This window comes from Scheffersomyces stipitis, chromosome 4, assembly GCF_000209165.1.
Source record: "Scheffersomyces stipitis CBS 6054 chromosome 4, complete sequence".
In the NCBI taxonomy this organism is placed as follows: Eukaryota; Fungi; Ascomycota; class Pichiomycetes; order Serinales; family Debaryomycetaceae; genus Scheffersomyces; species Scheffersomyces stipitis.
The window spans coordinates 908217-929017 of NC_009044.1; the positions used below are offsets into that span (position 1 = coordinate 908217).

General features: G+C 40.4%; 8 protein-coding genes across 8 annotated transcripts; 5 read left to right on the forward strand and 3 right to left on the reverse strand. All coding sequences in view use genetic code 12, as the record gives it.

Annotated features, from left to right (window-relative positions):
- Positions 1–565: 565 nt before the first annotated feature.
- On the forward strand, positions 566–1456 carry CBR3 (NADH-cytochrome b-5 reductase; the record flags this gene model as incomplete). Its single annotated transcript, XM_001384090.1, has 1 exon — positions 566–1456. The coding sequence occupies one exon, from the start codon at positions 566–568 to the stop codon at positions 1454–1456; it is 891 nt and encodes a 296-aa protein (XP_001384127.1).
- A 984-nt stretch (positions 1457–2440) lies between these two features.
- PLR1 (Pyridoxine 4-dehydrogenase) lies at positions 2441–3487 on the forward strand (the record flags this gene model as incomplete). Its single annotated transcript, XM_001384091.1, has 1 exon — positions 2441–3487. One exon carries the CDS (start codon positions 2441–2443, stop codon positions 3485–3487), a length of 1047 nt encoding a protein of 348 aa, XP_001384128.1.
- Positions 3488–4210: 723 nt separating this feature from the next.
- On the forward strand, positions 4211–5671 carry PICST_31482 (predicted protein; the record flags this gene model as incomplete). Its single annotated transcript, XM_001384092.1, has 1 exon — positions 4211–5671. One exon carries the CDS (start codon positions 4211–4213, stop codon positions 5669–5671), a length of 1461 nt encoding a protein of 486 aa, XP_001384129.2.
- Positions 5672–5827: 156 nt separating this feature from the next.
- On the reverse strand, positions 5828–6325 carry PICST_44547 (predicted protein; the record flags this gene model as incomplete). Its single annotated transcript, XM_001384442.1, has 1 exon — positions 5828–6325. A coding segment is annotated over one exon (498 nt), but the record flags the coding sequence as incomplete, so codon positions are not given.
- A 1844-nt stretch (positions 6326–8169) lies between these two features.
- MDR12 (multidrug resistance protein 2) lies at positions 8170–9816 on the reverse strand (the record flags this gene model as incomplete). Its single annotated transcript, XM_001384443.1, has 2 exons — positions 8170–9660; positions 9685–9816. 2 exons carry the CDS (start codon positions 9814–9816, stop codon positions 8170–8172), a joined length of 1623 nt encoding a protein of 540 aa, XP_001384480.1.
- A 2036-nt stretch (positions 9817–11852) lies between these two features.
- PICST_31485 (predicted protein) lies at positions 11853–13784 on the reverse strand (the record flags this gene model as incomplete). Its single annotated transcript, XM_001384444.1, has 1 exon — positions 11853–13784. The coding sequence occupies one exon, from the start codon at positions 13782–13784 to the stop codon at positions 11853–11855; it is 1932 nt and encodes a 643-aa protein (XP_001384481.2).
- Positions 13785–15129: 1345 nt separating this feature from the next.
- On the forward strand, positions 15130–18828 carry CHS2 (chitin synthase 2; the record flags this gene model as incomplete). The annotated part of the gene is made up of 4 exons (XM_001384093.1): positions 15130–15149; positions 15831–15939; positions 15967–16152; positions 16186–18828. 4 exons carry the CDS (start codon positions 15130–15132, stop codon positions 18748–18750), a joined length of 2880 nt encoding a protein of 959 aa, XP_001384130.2. The 3' UTR covers positions 18751–18828.
- A 540-nt stretch (positions 18829–19368) lies between these two features.
- On the forward strand, positions 19369–20520 carry PICST_59680 (predicted protein; the record flags this gene model as incomplete). Its single annotated transcript, XM_001384094.1, has 1 exon — positions 19369–20520. The coding sequence occupies one exon, from the start codon at positions 19369–19371 to the stop codon at positions 20518–20520; it is 1152 nt and encodes a 383-aa protein (XP_001384131.1).
- Between the last annotated feature and the right edge of the window lie 281 nt (positions 20521–20801).

Consider the following 20801-nt stretch of genomic DNA (forward strand, 5'->3'; position numbering starts at 1 on the left):
AATTAAATACAGAATTAATGTCTAAGGAAGATAGAATAAGCAAATAGCCCAATTAGTATAGTTTAAATTGAAATAGATACAGCTCACATGGAATTGTATATTCATTCATAATGTTACAGTATTTTGGCTCAGATTCAGAGTGTAGCACTTATTACAATACTTTCAGTTCTTATTCTACTATTCCTTCAGTTCTTGTACTACTTATTATGTAATAAAACGGGCCACAATAAAATAGTAAAATTGTCCATTAAAATTCTAGAAAAATATACCATACAATATGGATTTCTATTTTATCTGGATGTGCCCCTAATAAGCAACAGAATATAAGATACGAAATTAAAATTAGTTAGAATAGGAGAAATCGTATTCTGATTAAATGTCATTTTGTACCGACTCAAACGGCTATTTGCGGCAATAAAAATCACACCAGTCGTGCGCGGCCCACTATGAAAAATCACCAATATACTAAAGTGATTTGAAGAATTCTACAATCCTACAATCTCCAGAAACAAAGCATTTTGAAGTTTCTTGCCTAGAATCACTACATATCACTTCGCTCAGAGCCATGGAAGACAAACGAGAGCTTTTGAAGCAGCCATTGCACGGGATCTACATCCCCATAGGCCTCATCATCTTTGGTACGCTTATGTTCGGCTACGAGTACTTACCCTATTCCATCGGGTTCATAGTAGTTGTTTGTTCCACGCAGTTGTTTTTTGCCTACAAAAGACGTTCCTCTATGGACAAGGTCAAGTGGCAGGATTTTGAACTTGTTGACAAGACCATCATTGCGCCCATGACTACGATCTACAGATTCAAGCTCAACAGAGATGATGAGGTGTTGGATATCCCTACGGGCCACCATTTGGCCTGTTGTTTCACTATAAACGGCAAAGATGAAGTCCGCTACTATTCGCCAATCAGTAACCAGTTCGATGCCGGCTTTTTTGACATCATGGTCAAACACTACGAGCACGGTGTCGTCACCAAAAGGTTGGCCCAGGTTGCAGAAGGGCAGACTGTCAAGTTCAGAGGTCCTTTTGGAAAGTTGGACTACAAACCCAACATGGCTAAGGAGCTTGGTTTGATCGCTGGAGGATCTGGTATCACGCCTATTCTCCAGGTGATCACGAAAATCATCACCAGCCCTGACGACACCACCAAGGTCAAGTTGGTTTTCGCTAACAATTCTGAAAAGGACATCTTGTTGAGAGCAGAAATCGACGAAATCGCTTCCAGATACCCAGGCTTCTCCGTGGAATACGTATTGACCACTCCTTCCGAGGACTGGACCGGAAGCTCAGGCTATGTCACCAAGGAAATCGTAGAAAAGTTCTTACCTTCGCCTGATCCCGAAAACAAGATCTTTGTCTGTGGCCCTCCCGAAATGAAAAAGTCGGTGGCAAAGATCACCGCAGACTTGGGCTACCAGAAGGAATCTGTTTTCTTCTTCTAGCTGCTCACCCTTAGCATCACCTCTTTACAGAGCCCTGGCTATGACAAATAGCCATTCCAGATAAAATAAGTCTAGTTAATAAACCAAATTGATAGCCATAGTTTACGTTACTTTATAGAAGATTAATCAAATACGATGTAATTCATCAAGAGTAATAACATAGATTTAGCAATTTGCATCTGATTGACCAAGGCCTGAGGTTGACCCAGACTTCTTGGGCTAGCTATTCATCCAAGAATACGAGACTTTTCGGACCCAGTCCGTCTTGATGAGACTTCTGTAATGAGCCAATTTTTCGTCTCGTCGTAATTATGATTGCCATCGTTTCTCGTCTGCTTAATAATCTGAATATGATGTTAGGAATTGTTTCCTTTTCTCCGTCTTTCTAACAATTGGCCACGATCACCAAGTTTCCAGTTCCTTAAATATTTTTATTGTGGTAGAGCACCGTCTTTTCGGCGTTTCCTGATATTGGTATATAACCGAGTGCGCCAATTTCACTTCCATTTCGGTTTATAAAAGCTTCAGATTCTACAAGTTGTGTCACTTCTGGTAGCTCGGCAACTTCAATACATTTCCTACTTCCGCTTCAAATCCATGGACGTAGACGGAATTAACGTAACGAAGAATCAGAAAAATATTTCAAAAACGGCTGTAATATTATCCTCCTTTCCAATTCCCAGTATTGGATTTATAGATTTGACTGGTGCTTACCAGATCTACATTCTACTTTATCTCCGTCTTAGTAAAACGGAGCTTCAAATCTCCATCAGCATTTATCCGAAAATATGCACTCTGCGAGATTTCTCCAGACCTCCTCGAATTCGATATTAAGCCTTAATAAGTTGCCACCTTCTTCTTATTCTCGAGTAGATAAATAGCAGTCGATTCGACTAGAATATCAATCAATTATCTTCAATCTTTCAATTGAGAATCCTCACTGAGAATCAATCGCAAAGTTAACTTACCCACTAATTTTTCACCATGTCCTACAAACCTGTACCTCTTCACTCCAAGTTTGGATTCGGAACCATGTCCATGACCTGGACTCCTGTGCCACCTCCAACGGAAGCATCCGTGGAATCGCTTAAGTTTGTCACTTCTCACGAAGAATTCGGTACCAAATTGCTTAATGGTGGTGAGTTCTATGGCCCAAACAATGTCAACTTGAAGCTCTTGAAGGCTTTTGTCGACTCCAACACTGCTGAGTTCAACCGTGGGCTCACTATTTCTATCAAGGGGGCTATCAGTCCCGAATTGAGACCAGACGGAAGTAAAGAGCAAATAGACAAGTCAATTGCAAACTTGACTTCCTTCTTCCCAAAGGATAAGAACGCTAGACCCAAGTTGTTGTTCGAGATAGCTAGAGTCGATAAAAACACTCCCTACGAAGAGACGATCTCCTACATTGCTGAACACGTTAAGAGCGGTGCCATTGATGGTATATCTCTTTCTGAAGTAGGCATTGAATCCATCAGAAAGGCTGTAGCTACGTTTCCTATTTCTTGTGTCGAGTTGGAGCTCTCCCTTATGTCCACTGATATTTTAGAAAACGGTATTTTGGAAGAATTGTCGAAACACAACATTCCTGTTATTGCCTATTCTCCTCTTTGTAGAGGTTACTTGACTGACTTCACTGTTGACCATGCCGACAACTGGTTGGACACTATTCCAAAAGGTGATCACAGACATTTATTCGAGAAGTTCTTTCCAGAAAACTATGAACAAAACATCAAGTTGGTAAAAGCTTTGCACAAGTATGCTCATGAAGTCAAGAACACTACCTTGGAATCGTTGTCTTTATCTTGGATCTTGGCCATCTCTGGAAGAAAAGAATTCAGAGGCATCAAGAATGTTGCTCCAATCTTGCCAATCCCAAGTGGTTCTACTAAAGATAAGATTACTCGTAATTTCTCCAACATAGTGGAGTTGTCTGACGAAGACTTGGATGCTATTGACAAGCTCATCAAAGAATTCCCAATTAAGGGATTGAGATACAACGCCCATGCAGAAGCCACCTTGAACGGTTAGATGGATTAGTCTCTGCTGCCTTCTAGTAAAATACCTGTAAAATGATGGTATAGAAAATATATGTGACAACTTGCGCAGCATTGTAGAAAGCCAATCTTACATAGGAATCAGCACTATCTATTCACTACACCACAATATTCTTAGAGTAAGGCTGCGAAAGTAAAAGGTATTCGCATTGCTAGAGTTTCGACTAATTGATGGAGAACAGCTATCGAAAGAGAGCAAAAAAGAAGAAACTTTCTGCTTCTATATTAGGATGCTTTAGTAATATCTTAGCTATTCATATTTGAAATAGAGCTGTTTAGCAATCATCTCCGTATTCACAGCCAAGTACTGAAAGCTCTACTCATCGTCCTGCCAGTAAGGGGAGAATTTAGAATATGCAAGGTGGCAGAAAATATTGTTCAAATGCAGCGCACCTCTCCTAATCTGGAGTAGAATTTCAACTTATGCCCATATGCAAGCCTCCAACTTATGGAAGTCTCCTAAAGGAGTTTAAAAGTCGTCGTACTCGCAGCTACAGAAATTAAGCAGGGTCCGTCTAGCAATATGCATTAGGTGTCAATTTCAAAAATTCCAAATCCAGCTTTGTCGCCAAAGATCTATCTGATTCTTTGTTTGTAATATGTGCAATTTTTAAAATACACTATTAACTTCTTTCATCTTCAATCTCACCTTTTGCCTAGCTGTGTTACCTTTCCTTATTGTTTTCATTTCCAAGCCATGAGAGTGTTTATCCAAAGCAATCCATTATGGGCTGTCTTCGTCTTTTTGGCGTTGCAATTGTCGTCTGCTGCTGCTTTTTCACACAGAGCTTTCGATATGAATCTTTACTCTAACGGAGCCTGTCTTTATGTTAATGGTTCTAGCAAAGATACATCTCTTCGTTTCGAGTTCTCTGGTGTCAGACAACCTACTGCTCTTGTCGTTTTCCAATACGACGACATCATTGCTTTCAGAAACTTGCCCAACTTGAACTATTTCCTCAACCATTCGTATATATTGGACAAGCCAATCTTGGGTTTTGATGATGAGACTGACCAATTAGGTTTCCTGTTGATTTCTCGTAAAGACTTCGATATTCCAGAGTCCATTTTGGCAACCCTCGTCCTCTCTGACAAGGAGGTCGATTATCCAATCGAGAATGATGGAGTCTACTGCATCTACATGCCTTTGTACAAGTACAACGAGACGCTTGTCTTGCCCCAGGCCCATTACAATGCCAGAGTTACCGTGAAGAACGAAACTATGCCTGTCAACATCTACCACGATATCTCGACCCACATCAGTTTGTCGATCGTGTTTGGCCTTGGTTTGGTTCTCATGAGCTTATTCCACCCTGCTATAGGTCAAGGAAAGCTCACGCAATTGCCTATCGTAACTCGTTATATCATTTACTTCTTCATTGTCAACTTTGTTTACAACTCTTTGTACTTCATCTTGGAACTCATCTGCACTTACTTCCCTAACGATGCATTGTACGACTTTACTGAAAACTTTTACTTCAGATTGCAAACTGGTGTTATCGACAAGTTCCAACTCTATATTTTGATTCTTGTCTACTTGGGCTACGGGTATGCCGGTGCTGACGTTAAAATCAACACCAAGCTTACCACAACATTTTGGTTAGCTAACACCGTTAGTCGCATTGTCACCGATTACATTTACACCGACGTCAATACCCTCATAGACATCACCTTGCTCGAAGAAAAGTACCTGATCTTGTACAACTCTGTGATCCTTCCTGGCGGGTACAAGAAGAGTTTGATTAGATCAATGGATCCAAGAGGAAAAGGCATCGTCTCAACATTCTCCTTGATACAGGTTGTTTCCGAATCATTGTTCTACATTGCTATCACATATTATGCCTTCAAGATCAACAAGTACTGGAAGACGAAGGGAGAAACCCAAATGAAGAAGTACATATACAAATCAATAATCTTCCACTTGTTCATCTACAAGTTTGCCCTCAAGTATGTTGCATTGCAAATTTCTACCATCACATTCGGCGGCTTCTTCGATGTCGGTGAATTGTTGAAAGTTCTCGGTAACTTGATTGAAATCTATGAAATGAAGGTTATCAGTTTGAACGTAATTGAAGTGTTTATTTTGTGGTTAATCTGGGGTGTCAATAAGCCATTGAAGCCCGACGGAACGAAGAAGAAGGAAAAGGAAAAGAAGTAGAGATGCATCGTACCATATAAGTGTACCGATGGGAGATTACATTCATCAGTACATGTAAATAGTAGCTCCCCAACGATATTTATCAATGAATAGAACCGAAAAGTATCTCTGATATAGATGTAGAAATGCTACTAAGGATTACATAAAACTATCCAGCTAAGGGTAGAAGCTACTAGCTTCCAAGATAAACTGTCCAAAAGTAAAGGTAGCGTTCTTTGTCTTTTCCACGTCGTACTTCAGAAATGACTTCGTAATCCTGCTCAAATATATCAAGCATTCTATAAACGAGTCGAACTTGAGTCTGCTACTTGGAAGAGCAGAACTTTCAGTACCAAATTTCTCAAAGATAGCGGCTTCAGTTTTAATGTTCAACTTATAGCCTGACCGATTCAATAATACCTGAAACTCACCAAAGCTAATATCCCCAGACTTATCCTTATCTACCACAGAGAACAACTCTCTACATTGAGCCAAGTACCGAAAAAGGACTACAAACTGTTTGAAGTTTATCGAATCATTTCCTTCTGCAACCACTCTCATCATCAGAGTGATTGTAGAAGATCTAAACTTGGTATTGTCAAAATTCATGAGTGCACCAGACAATTCTCTGGCAGATAACTTACCTGAATGATTCTTGTCTACATTGTTGAAAATAACATAAAGTTCTTGCTCCAGTACATCAGCTGCTGGTATCGAATTGGTTCTCAGCAGTTTTCTCTCCGGAGTTTGAGAGTAAATAGTGTTATCACTTAGACTTCTCTGTTTACGAATATTTAATGGGGCAGTAGGTTGATCAAAACTATTCGAAGAGGCAATTGAAGGAGGAGGCAGTTGATTTTGCTGAAATTGTTGCGATTGCTGAAATTGTTGCGATTGCTGAAATGGTTGCGATTGCTGAAATGGTTGCGATTGCTGATATTGTTTCGAATGCTGAGGTTGTTTAGAAGATTGAGGTTGTTGAGGTCGAAGTTGAAACAGTTGATGTTGCTGTTGTTGAGGCTGGGGCCATTTTTGTTGAAGTGGTTGAAGGTCGTAATTCAGTCTAGGAACATTGCGGCCAGAATTCGGAACTGGATATGGCGAAGGCAGTTTGCTAGACAGAACTTGATAACCTGAAGATCCTGACAGTGCTCTACGAGACTGCTGTCCCATAGAGGGTGAATTCAGTTGCCGATATTGGTGATAATTCTGGCTATTCATAGAGGTAGCTCTTGGTTGCGCTTGATGTTGCCTTAAGGGAACAGCTTGGGATTGTGGGGAATGGCTTGGTAAGCTCTTCCTATGTTCTCTAGCTGGTTTCTCTAAAACCTGAAAGGGCGTGGGGAATGATGGCAATTCGTCTACAGGCATTGTTAATATATTGCTGAAGTATACATAGATATGATAAACAATTAATATACAAGATGAATACTATAGGAGATCAGATGAAGACACTGTGGTACACTGATTACATCTTGATTCAAATCTTGGATATTTTTTAGATCATATCGAGATCATTTAGCAATTATACCAACCATTTCCAATACCAAGAGGAATTATTTTCGGTGGGTTCTTTCTCCTCATTTCGCCCAGTCTTGCAATGAAGTAGATAAGAAATGAACAAGTCCACCTCGCAATTGGTCATTTATTTCGTCTACAGCAAAATCGGTTTCCGTATACTTCAGAATCTGGCTTTATTAGACTCATCGATCAGGGCATGGGTTGCTAAATTTGTTAGGGGCGCAGATAGCTATTTTTAACACACAAGCGGCGGTGTTCAAGTTGGGTTCCCTTGTGTCGAAGGCTGCTTGTTTTCAGTTAAACAATACAACTAAATTCAGACAAAATTACTTGAAGATATTCACTTGATTATTGTTCTTAGTTCTCGTTGATCCAGAGTCCTTGGATTGAAAGAGTTGAGGAATTCGGAGCTGCATCGTCAGCACGAAGTTAAAAAAAAGGATCATTTCTTTTTTGCTTACATTAACCAGGTGATAGACATTAACCAAATGATAGTTGTAGAATTCTACTAAAAGTGATTCTCAAGAATATCGAAAGGTTTCTTCCAATAAATTTATCAAGATCTGGATTTTCGTAGCCAGAGCAGTTTATGCATATTGAAAGTGCTCTTCAAATTAAGAGCTTATTCGTGAAAAAATAAACTTAAATAAACTTCGCGTCTCAAAATTCTATTTTGATCCTAAAACCACCAAAGACAACAAGGGCCTGCTCTTACCTAATTTTGTAGGGACCCTGCAAAAGTATCAATTGATCCAACATTTTTACAGTCTACATACAGATGCATCTGGCTACCCATCCATATCAATTCAAAAAAAAAATCGAATTTATGTCCGAACATAGTAACGGCCGACTTAAATCCACACCAGAAGTCCACCATTGTTGAACATAAAATAAATACGGATGTAAAATTAAAATTACAATGTGTATATTGTATAGTATTAGTAATTCGAAAAGCTCTCTTCAATTCTATGTGCAAGTATTATTGGGAAAAAAGAGAATTAATTGGCGTATCTAGATCTAGCACGCAACTTAGGACCGTTCAATGCGAAGAAGACAGGAATGGCAATCATAGCCAAGGCAATGAATCCCAAAATTGAAGAACCCCATCCAACAGGGTACTTTTCAGATCCAACGTTCTTGAACAAGGCGTCACCAAACAATGGGAAACAACCGGCAATGACAGATCTGAATAAGGCATTACTGGCGAAGACAGAGGCTAAGTATCTGTAGAAAGATGCTCCCAAGTAGTTGAACAAAGTCTGGAAAATGATGAAGGCACCTGTAGCAAAAAGGGCAGCACCAATGATAGGGCCAATCCAGTGTAAATCTGGGGAGGCAGACCAACCGAAAACAAAGATACCGATTGGCATCATGATACTTCCGAAAATGGCACTTGGCAAGAAAACTTCAGGAGTGACCATTTCACCAGCAAGAACCTTCTTAGTAAAAGCTCTGTAAATAATAGGAATGTAGATAGCAGCACCAATGAAAATACCAACCATGACACTGACGTAAGAAACACCCATTTCGATAAGAGTGAAGTGCTTGGTTTCAACAAACACAATTGGGAAGGCCTCAAACCAAAGGTACATGACAGTGTAGACTAAAGCAATGTAGACATTAATCAACAAGACAACTGGTTCGATGATGGTAATTTCGAAAGGTCTCCACAATAAGTCTACAGCCAATTCTTTAGCTGTCAACTTCGAGTTTTCAATGTGACCTTCACTGGTGATGTTTTGGTTACCGGTGACTCTTCTCAATCTCTTAGCCTTCTTGTAGAGCAAAGCCTTACCGTAGGTTTCTGGCAAAGTCCAACTCAAAACGAGGAAACAAGTACCTGAGATAATTGCCATGAACCAGAAGGGCCATCTCCAAGAACCCTTGACGACCAAAACGGAACCGATCAATGGACCCAAGGATGGACCACAGACACCTCCAATAGCCCAGGCAGCGATACCGACTGGCATGTAAGGCATCGAGATAACGTCACCAATGGTAGCACCTCCAGTAGCCAAAGCAGGAGAGGCAAAGAAACCAGAGATCAATCTCAAAACAGCCAAACCTGCAATGCTTTCAGATAAGGCAGTTGGGATTTGCAACACGAAAAAGATGAACAAAGTTACAATGTATACTGGAGTTCTACCAATGGCAGCGTTTTCAGTCATAGGCGACAAGAACATTGGACCAAGACCGTAACCAACCACGAACATAGTCAAAGGCAAGGTGGCCAATGTTCTGTTAATGTTGAATTTTATCATAATGTCTTCGACACCAGGAGTGTAGATGGCTGCACCCATATACACGGACACAGTCAAGAATGCTACTTCGGCCAAAAGAAGGATCTTCTGGTACAATGGCCAGTTGTATGGGTTTTCTGGGTCATCATCGCTGTCCCATGTAACAATTACCTTGTCGTCACCAGTCTTGGTAACGGTAGAAGACGACGCGTTGTCGTCCGCGTCAACTTCACCTTCAGCCTTTGCTTCCTTCAACGAAGACTCTTCCTCAACCTCCTTGTAACCAGGAAGATATTTTTCTGGAATCACGTAGTCAGAACGGTCTTCCTTGTGTTGGAACAATCTGCGACCCGATATACGGTTGACAAACGTTCCCCAAAATGAATCCTTGACGAAATTGGCCATGTTTAAAAATGTATTAGTGTAAAATTAAGATGCAAAAAAATTGATAAGATCAGTGTTTAAAAATTGTGTCAAACCGGGACAGGAACATCTTAATTTATACAATTGGCAAAATGGTTTAAGCGCAATGAGTTCCAGGGAGTTTTGACTCATTGCCTACCGTAAGATTTTTTTTTGCACCTTAACGGTTGCCCGATGCAGTAAGTCCATGATTTTCCGAAGCGGCTGGACCAGCTTTATTAACACCGATCTGTGTCACATGCAGGAATGTTTGCCCAGCGGACTTCAAGAAGGAGATCCGCACGGCTAGCAGAGATGCAATTCCTGCACTCGGTTCCAAAATTTTTCTCGGTGTTAATTCTAGAGCCCATCATTTGTAATCTCGTCTAGGTGGCAAAACGCGCACCCTGCCAGTATGCGGACATAGCGATAGGCCGTGTTATCAGTTTATCCCCGATTTGTATTGCGGCACGGATGTAATAGGCTCACTCAAATTAAAACCGACCCTGTCTGTGATTCGGAAGTTTCCACAGGGCGGCGGAGATACTTGGCCCAAGCTTAACTATGAGCAATCCCGAATTCCAATTCGCCAAGCAGAATTCACATTGTGTAGCCTGGCAGTTTGTCAGCGTACGGAATTTTCTAGTAGAAGAGTTCCTTGAAGTGCTGGAAAAGGATCTGGTAAGGCGGAATCGGTCTGAATGAGACCGGAATTAGGCCAGAACGAGAGCTGACTCTGTTAGAAATTAAGTTAGATCATGTGACCGAAAGGTGCTAGGATCGGAAATCGGAAAAACATGTCTTTCTCGGTTGTAACAGAGTCTCATAATCAGATGTAATCGGCGTTGTATTTTACTAACTCCTGGGTTGGGCGGTAGCAAAAGAAATTGATCTTAGTTGTTGGTCACGTGATGCTCAATTCTTACTGATAAACACCGAGATGCACTCATGCAGACATACGGTGGCTTACATGAGCAGTACATATTTCCCTACATACTCGTACATGGAGACATTAATAGAAATACACATCTTCAAAATAGTGGCAATAGTCTAAATGGGAGAGTGCTTACGCAATGGCTTATGTAATACATAGATGCTATAGATAATTAAGTTCAAAGACGAAATATCCTAGTAGTTCTAATCCGAATGGAGTCTTCTTCTTCGAGTTGACTTCTTGTGCTAGTGAACTTTCTGAAATCATGTTTTTTTGTCTTCGAACGACTGAGGAATTGCAAAAACAACTAGTCGGCGATATAATTCATCACGTGGTAATTGCCCTGTGCACTGTGTATTTACATGCACTCTGTAATAACAAAGGTGGCTGATTATTAAAGAATTGACAGCATTCAGTTTGGATGCAAATTGTCTGATTTTTTAGAGGACAGTGTCTGCTTTGTAGTTGTTAGTGTGATATTTCTGTCAGACAGCTTTAAAATATTCACATGTATTAAAATCTAAAATATTTACTCCAGAGTATATAATCTTCTTCTGACCCATATCCAAAGTTGGAGGAAACCCAGGGTTAATTCCCCAGTTGATAAGCTTAGAAGATGCCCTTAGAAGTTTGTAAAGACACTTCGAAGCGGTTTAGAAAAACCGAACTTCTTGAAAAATTTAAATAAAAAACAAGCCACATACTTGTGCCACAGCCTAGATCATAAGATGACTTGTGATCCACGAGATTTGCTGAATTTTAACTACTCCAGTTGGGAACAGGCTGTGTACAAGCTTCCTCGAGGTTTGTTCATGGAAGCTCAACAGTCATCAACTAGAAAATATAGAATTGAATGCTTACAAAAGGGGGTACTTAGAAACAAGTATGGAAACGAACCGTTGACTCGAATGGAAACAGCCGCAAAGAAAGAAAGCAGTAGATCATTGCGTAGCCTAGCGTAGTTGCATGTATTGTTCCATGAGATTTTGCCCAACTTCATAGTATGTCAATTGAGCCCATTCCGTAATGAATTACAACATCTAGCAACAGTGGTAGTGTCGTGAATTCCAGAAATGAAAATCATTACGAGTAACATCTAAAGAATTCAGCACACTTGAATGTCGGATTTGAATGCGAGTACTCTTGATTTGCTTTTAGACTTTGGGTCTCTGTGAAACCTCAGCGTGAATATATTACGTGAATATGACTCGAATGTCCAGATTGAAAGATGATTAATCATCTCAAATACATGGTCATGTAAATTTCTGATTTCAGTAGCCTTTGAGCTAAAAATATTGTCGTGATAACCATTTGAAGCGTGAATTAAGCATCGATTTTCTTCAGATATAGAGACCACTTTATCTGTGTTCCATCCAAGATTACGTTGTACGTGGAATAACAGATCAATGGCACTTCCGTCAAAGACGTCTAACAGTATAAACTGCGAGCTATACCTTTGCAAGGTGTACTCATCGAGCGAAATGTTTCTATTACGCCGATCTTCTCTAAACTCGCCTCCATTTGAACTCGTTTGATTCACAGTGAAAGTTAGTAGGGACTCGTTCTTCAAAGAAAATTGAAGAATCGACTGATGGTAAGAATTAACATGTTGTGAACTAGAAGCTACTTTGTCGGAATAAATTCTATATTGTAAAGCAGCTTTATGAGTTTCGTTGGTTCCAGACCTCAATATCTCGCCTTGAGAAGTCAAAATGTCTTCGTTTTCCCAAAGCAAGATATTGCCAGACATGTACCATTCTGTATTGACTTGATTATCGCCCTTCAGTATTGACTTTTCAGAAGAAACAGATGTAAATTCCTTAACACTATAATCGTCCATCAGGGAAAATACTTTTTCAACCTCTAAGGGAAACACATCGTTAACTGGTGAGACAAGTTGGACTTCTAAGGTGGATTTCTGATCCCACAAAAGTGGCAAATAGGCAGCCAAATTTACTTCATACGTAAGTCCGGTGAAGCTAGCATAAGGGGCAATAGGTCCTGAGTAACCACTAGGAATGATGGAGTTAGAGTGAAACAAATCTGGCTTTGGTTCGATAGTAGCAATTAGTTCTTCATTAATGAAAATGTTCAAACGACGAAACGGAGAATTTCTACTTTTGAAAAGGTCGTCAGACTTTCCAGCGGAGACAAATAATTCTAGGTCGGCAGCAAATGTCTTTCCGCTGAACTTTGGTAATTCAATTAAGAACTTGTCGTTCTTCGACAAGTCAAATACTTCTCCATTTTCTTTGGTCAATGCTATTATTTCGTTTGCAGGCACGGTTGAATTGAAAAGCGAACTCACTGTGATTGGAGAATCTATAGCAGGTTTTTCTTTTTCGCAGTTTGCTAATGTAAGAGAAAGCGAAAAACTAATTTTGTCATGGCTTCCTTCCAAGAATTGTACTTTGAATTGGTTACTATTTTTACCAAAGAGTGAAATATACTTGGAAATTTCTTTACTAGTGCTTGAGTAGGTTGTAGTGTCTGTCTTAGTTAAAGGTGTGGAGCTTCTCCATACTGGATGACCATCGATGGATATTTCAAATACATTGACACTTTCACTGTCGTCGTCTTCATTGTTGGTGATGTTTAATGTCAAGAAAACAGAGTCAAATTCGAAGTCTTCAAATTTAGTGAAAGTAGCACTCAATCCGTTTTCTAATTTCTGGTTCTCAAAGACTGTAGTATTCATTGTTTTTGCCTCCCAGGGAATCCTTTCATATTGGCTCTCGAATATATGCACAGGTTCTCCATCGATTGGAGGCAATGACACCCACTCAACTTCGAAATAGCCAAAGTTTCTGACGGAATCGTTCGAATAGCGGTATCGAACAAACAAGAATAAACAAAATGAAAGCAATGATAGAATAATACTAAGTAAGATGGATAGGACCCACTTCTTAGACATCGATTCTTTGAAAGGTAAAAGCCGATAAGAGACATCTAGAGCATTTTGGTAATACTTATTATCTTGGAAGTAGTAGGTGTTTTTTTCAGCCGCTACTTCATCCTTAAAGTCTTCTTCTGACATTCTGACAATTGGTTGAAAAGAAAATAATTCAAATGTAATTTCAAAATATAATTTCAAAAAGACAACTGAAATTCGTAATTATATTTGAATGATGGCACTTAGGCAAAAAATATTTCAAGTGCAATTCTTATCAGGGATAAGAATAAACTCCCTAAATTTAAAAGCCACAAAATATACAGGAGAAAAAGTCTATAATTGCAAAGTGTAATTAAGCAATATAGTGTTCACAATTGGTTTTCTAGTGGTGTAAGCAATTTCTAGTTACTTGGGTGTATTGAAGGAGATTCCTACATTGACGTTATCAGTTTCACCATGTCGAATTCGAAACCTTGGACTTTGTAAGACATGAACCGGCTTCTTCTGTCTAACCATACCTCGGCAATTTCTGAATTTTTGCAAGAATTCAATATCTGTTGCAGCCAAAATTTCGTATGAAGGGGCTTTGTCTGAACTGTAAATATTTTGACAATGGCGAAATAGTTTTAGCAATATTATAGAAAATCTACTATAGAATTAGAGTTGCAATCCAAATCGCATCAATGAAGACTTTTACTTTTCAGTTTAATGTTGACTTCTCCGAGTAAGTCAACATTAGACATTTGTACCGTTCATAGCATTCTGGCTCTGTTGAAGGCTGAAGAACTCACAAACCAAAAGGTGTCTTCTTCCTTTTATGGTATAGAAAATTCCTAGGATGGTTTGAATATTTGGTCGGTATGGACCTACTTTTAATAAGTTTTACCAGATTCAGACCGTGGCATTATTATATGAACCGGAAATTGAACCAATTCCGGTCTCTACTTTGAATAAAACATGAAAGGTATTAAACCGAAAGGGCTCTTCGTTCTGTGAAGCTAATTGTCTGTGAAGTTCTGTCTTGTAAAAACTAAGGAATTATATAAGCAATACATGACGAATAGAACCATTAGCACGTGTCGATTTCCTCGTGAGTTCTAAATTATATGCACTCTCGATAAAAAATAGCTGATGGAGATTGCTATTATTAGAAGTATTGACAGCATGCACGGTGGATGCTATTAATATCCGGGTGTCTGATTTCTTTGTGGGCAAGTGTCTGATATCGGGATATTACAGTGCTCGATGTCGGTCAGCCAGCACGTCACAGCCACAAAATTCTGTCACAGCCCCAGGCAGATCGTAAAATTTGTCTGGTGGGGAAATAGTCTGCGGCAGACGTGTCGCACTATTGCACTAGTTTTCCAAATTAGACGAGCTGTTAATTACTGCGGCACGGATGTAATTCCGACAAGCATTTTTTAGACGTGTAAATTTTCTAAGGGGCATTGCTCGAAAAGTGTCATCCAGACAGACAGACAGACAGAGAATGGCAGAAGATGACGGGAGGTTGAGATATTAATTTGGCTAAGCAAAATATCACCATCGATGACTTGAAAGTGGGCCAACCACCGGAAGAGACAAGTTGGAACCGAGGTCCAGGTGACGGGTAAAGTGTCAAAAGAGACGTTAACTGAGCTCAGGTCATTTTGCTGGCTTTGTGATATTCGCGCCAACTTAACGAGGCTGATCTGTTTACGAATCTGTTACAGATTAAAGGTGGAAATTTTCAGCGAACAGATATATAGTGGACTTTTCCTCGGGTTGCTGAAGTAGTGTAGAAATAGACTATTTCACTTGCTCGTTCATTTACCTAGATAGGGCTATAGTAGACACATACGTTCTAGATCATACGCAGAGTAGCTGTCATACATCTACTACCTAGCCAATACTGTTCCCAACACTCAACTCAGTTCCAAAGTCAACACTTGTACTGAGGATTGTCTGAACTACACGTGAATACTGAACAGCCTTTGTTTCAACTTGTCAGGTTAACTTCAGTTCAGTTTCAGCATCAACTTATTCAAGCCTAAACACAGCTCTATATCGACTCCACATTAAGAGAGATAACCATATCATGAGTCAATACAACCATCCCTCTTATACGCCCTATCGTGGCAGTGGAGGCTCCAGCGAATATCTCAATCCAAACCAACAGAACCAGGGATTCAATTACAACGATAGCACCAGCTCCGTCAACTTCCAGCAGCCAGAGCCGGCTTACGACAGAAGAGGCTCTGCAGCATCCTTTGAAGATTCCTACTACCACGACGACAGCCAATTTGAACATCCCCAAAACGTGCAAAACCACCACAATACCAGCCAGAATCTCGATCCCACGGCGATTTTCAACACCAGCCATCTCCAGGCAAACAACTTGACTCCAATCCGCACTCCCAACGATCCCTTCTACGATAACGAGTACGAAATGGATCAGTTCAACCATAATGGAAACGGTAATAGCAACTTCAACAGCCATAACCAGAACTATTCACAGCCATTGCCTCAGTATGTGGAATACACGTCTAACCACGATTTCCATCAGGCTTTCGTACCCAACGTATACGACGAAGCTGATGAAGATGAAAGAGAGTTTGATCAACAAATTCAGTATAACCAATTCGAGGGTGATCATTACGATTTGGCCACGGTTCAAGTCCAGCCACCTTCCATTATCGATATGCCTCCACCTCCTCCCATTTCGGATGATGATGAAGATAACGAGGATTCTCCATTCCAAGACGTTCTGTATCACGAACCTCCTCCACCCAAGCCCCAAATTGGTATAGCCCCTGGTCTCAACGGACACTTGGTGTTAGATTGTCCTGTGGCGACAGAATTGCTTTCCAAGTTTCCTGACTATAAGGCCGGTGAAAAGGACGGTGGTTTATCAAGAGAATTCTCCTATATGAGATACACGGCTGTTACATGTGGTCCTTCCAACTTCTACAGAGATGGGTACATCTTACGTCCAGTCCATTATCCCATTCCCCGTCAGACAGAAATTATGATTGTAGTCACTATGTACAACGAAAGTGACATCCTTTTGGCCAGAACCTTGAAGGGAATCTTCAAGAACATCAAACATTTGGAGTCTCGAAACAGAAACTCCACCTGGGGTAAGGATTCGTGGAAAAAAATCGTTGTTTGTATAGTGTCTGATGGTCGTTCCAAGATCCATGAGAGAGCCCAGGCTCTTCTTGCAGCATTGGGAGTCTACCAGGATGGACTTGCCAAAAGTAGAGTCGATGACAAAAAGACTCAGGCCCATGTATACGAGTATACCACGAGAGTGGGGATCTCCAGTGTCACCGATACTGTGAAATTAACTACCGAAAAGATAGTGCCAGTGCAGTTGCTCTTCTGTTTGAAAGAGAATAACGCCAAGAAGATCAATTCTCATAGATGGTGTTTCCAGGCTTTGGGCCAAGTTCTAGACCCTAAAATTGTAGTTTTGCTCGATGCGGGAACCCAGCCCTCGGGTAAGTCGTTATATCACTTGTGGAAGGAATTCGACAAGGACCACCGAGTCGCTGGTGCCTGTGGTGAAATTAGAGCATCTTTGAAGAAGAGACAGATCCTCACCAATCCCATCGTATACGGACAAAATTTTGAGTATAAGATCTCCAATATTTTGGATAAACCCACCGAGTCTGTCTTTGGATTCATTTCCGTCTTGCCTGGTGCTTTTTCTGCCTACAGGTTTTGTGCCTTGCAAAATGACGTCAATGGCAAGGGCCCTCTTGAAAAATACTTCAAGGGTGAGTTCATGCACAGCAGTGGAGAGTTGGATCCAAATGATGATGAGTACCAATTGAAAAAGACCCAGCAGAAGGAAGAAGCAGGTATCTTCACCTCCAATATGTACTTGGCTGAAGATAGAATTCTCTGTTACGAGCTTGTTGCCAAGAAGGATTGTAGTTGGTTGTTGAGATATTGTAAGAGTGCTAGTGCTGAAACTGATGTACCTGAAGGTTTGGCTGAATTCATCTTACAAAGAAGAAGATGGTTGAATGGTTCGTTTTTCGCAGCTATCTACGCCTTGGTGCATTTTGCAAAGATCTGGGGTTCGTCGCACTCTTTTGGTAGAAAGGTCTTCCTTCATATCGAGTTCTTCTATCAGTTCTTGAACTTGGTAATCTCCTGGTTCGCTATCGGTTCTTATTTCCTAGTTTTCAGAATTTTGACTACTTCTCTTGCCGACCCTGCTTTGGGCTTTGCTCCTGGTAAAGTCTTGTCTGTTATCTTCCTTTGGATGTACCTTGCCTCTATTGTTACTACGTTTGTCTTGAGTTTTGGTAACAAACCAAAGGGTACAGAGAGGTTCTACATTGTGATTGTTGTTTTCTTTGCTATATTGATGGCGTATATGATCTTTGCTGCTCTATTTATGGCTATCCACTCCATTCAAGAAATTTATCGATCACATACAAAAATCACAGTTGCTCTTTTCATCCAGAATTCTCAGTTCAGAGACTTGGTAGTGGCCACTTCATCCACGTATGCATTATACTTCCTTGCCTCGTTTCTTTACTTCGAGCCATGGCACATGTTCACTTCGTTTGTGCAATACATTTTGTTGTCTCCATCGTACGTGAATGTTCTTAATATCTATGCCTTCTGTAACATCGACGATATTTCTTGGGGTACCAAAGGTGACACTGGTGGAGCTCTGTTGGGTGAGGCCAAGCTTAGAGAAGATGGTACTTTCGATGTCAGTATACCAATTCTCAAGGAAGAAATCAACCAGTCGTACTTGAATCAATTAGAAAAGATCAAGAATCCATGGGTTGAGAACGATTCCAAACAGGCTACTTCCAACGAAGACTATTATGCCTTTATCAGATCCATGACGGTGTTGATTTGGATGATCACCAACTTCATCATTGTAGCGATTGTCTTGGAAACAGGTGGTTTCAACCAGTTTGAGTCTGCAACAGGCCTTCAAGTTGAAAAGGACAAACGTGCTAAGGTCTTTTTGACTGTGGTATTGTGGATGGTGGCATTTATGGCATTGTTCAGATTTATTGGATGTGTCTTGTATTTAATTCAAAGGTTGGGTAGAAAGCTCAAGCCTTCGGAACATGCTACTTCGGGTAAGCCCTTCTGAGATTGGATGATCGTTAGAACCTTAATATGTAAATTCAACTTTAAGTGAGTAAAATAATTCATGAACCTATGTGTGACGTATTCAATTTGAGATTATTGAAAGTTATTTCTTGCTTGCTTCAAATGTAGTCAAAAATAATTAGATTAATTGGCTAAGTGAAGAATAATCGAAATGTAGCAAACGAAGCTTTCGAGAGCTAATGATCAACCCACAAAGTTGGCCCCATGAAGCTATGAGTTCTTCACAACTAAGACGTTTCTATAATTTGAGTTCAACGTTTGTTCAAGACGTTAAAAGAAGAAAACCTATGAGAACACCTTAATTCATATCCCATTATCTGGATTGCTTTCTCGTACCAATGCCGGCCACACTTTCATCGCTAATTACTCCTAAAAATTGTATAAGTCCTTATCTGGTTTTTTTTTCAATTCCGCGATTTTTTCGCAGCCAGAATCGTCTTGCAGTAATCTGAGTCATGAAGAATTGCGAAATCGGCACGCGGTTCCGCACTGTGGGCTGCTATGTCATAACGGTTTTTCGGTACTAAAAGTGGTGAAAAATTTCCCCATAGTTGAATTTCTTTCCTACTTTAAGACTTTTGAAAACTCACCACTAGTTATGCCAGGATTCTCCACCAACTTGATCCACGGAGCTAACCACCTAAACAGGGTGCCGGATGTCGCTCCACCTATTAACGTTTCCACAACTTTCAGATACGACAATGATCCTGAAAAATTGGTCAAATTGGCCGATAAGGAGCTATTCGATATTTTGGGAACTCCTTATTACTCCAGGCTCTCTCACCCAAATTCAGAACAGGTAGAAGCTTCTGTTGCTTCTATTACTGGAGGATATGTAGTTGCCTATTCCTCGGGACTTGGAGCTTTCTATGCTTCTTTGACCCATTTCAATCCAAAGGTCTTAGCTATTGGAAAAGGCTACCATGGCTGTCACGGTATTGCTAATATATGGACTCGTAACTACGGACTCAAACAAATCGACTTGGATGATGATTTCAGCCAATTGGGAAAAGGGGATGTAGTTCATTTGGAAACCCCAGTAAATCCCGAAGGTGTCAACTTCAACATACAGTATTACGCCGATAAGGCTCATGCCAGAGGTGCTTACTTGGTAGTAGATGCCACTTTCGCACCTCCTCCCCTTCAAGATCCATTTGATTTTGGTGCTGACTTAGTTATGCACTCAGCTACTAAGTTTTTTGGGGGACACAGCGATTTGTTGGCTGGATTTTTGATTACAAAGTCCAAGGAAGTCAGAGACAAGTTGGTCTACGACAGATTGCTTCTTGGAACCAATATCGCCAACTTGGAAAGTTGGATGTTACTCAGAAGTATCCGTACCTTGGAGTTGAGAGTGTTGAAACAATCGGAGAATGCAACAAAGTTGGTGAAATTCTTGGTGGATAACCAAGACAAATTCCCTGATTTGGTTAAAGTGTACCACGGTTCACTTCAGAAGGACGATTATATCAAAAAGCAGATGCCTAGGGGTCACTCCCCCGTGTTTTCTATCGAAGTTTCCTCCGAACAATTCGCCAAAAGCTTGCCATCTAAGTTGAAGTATTTCCATCATGCTACTTCGTTAGGTGGGGTAGAAAGTTTGATCGAATGGAGAGCCATGAGCGACGACAAGGTATCAGTCACGTTATTGAGAGTTAGTATCGGTATTGAGAATGTCGAAGACTTGATGGAAGATTTTGCAGCCGCTTTTGGCGTACCCGACTTAAGTAAGTTGTCTATAGATGCTTGATATTTTTTAAATTATTTTTCATTGGAATACACCAAATCGTTAGAATGTACATTATTAGAGAGTACATATTTCAGTGTCACCAAATATTGCTATTGAAATAATTCTGCGAGCTCAACTGTTCTTTGGATATTCGGAAGCTCCGCGGTTAACAAATACATTTGTAAAGCAATCAATATTTGTGATATGGAGCTCACATTTGAAACCCTCAACATTCGTTCTCTGGTACACGTATCCATGAAATCTGCTTGCAATTGAACATTCTCTCCGATCTATGACATAGA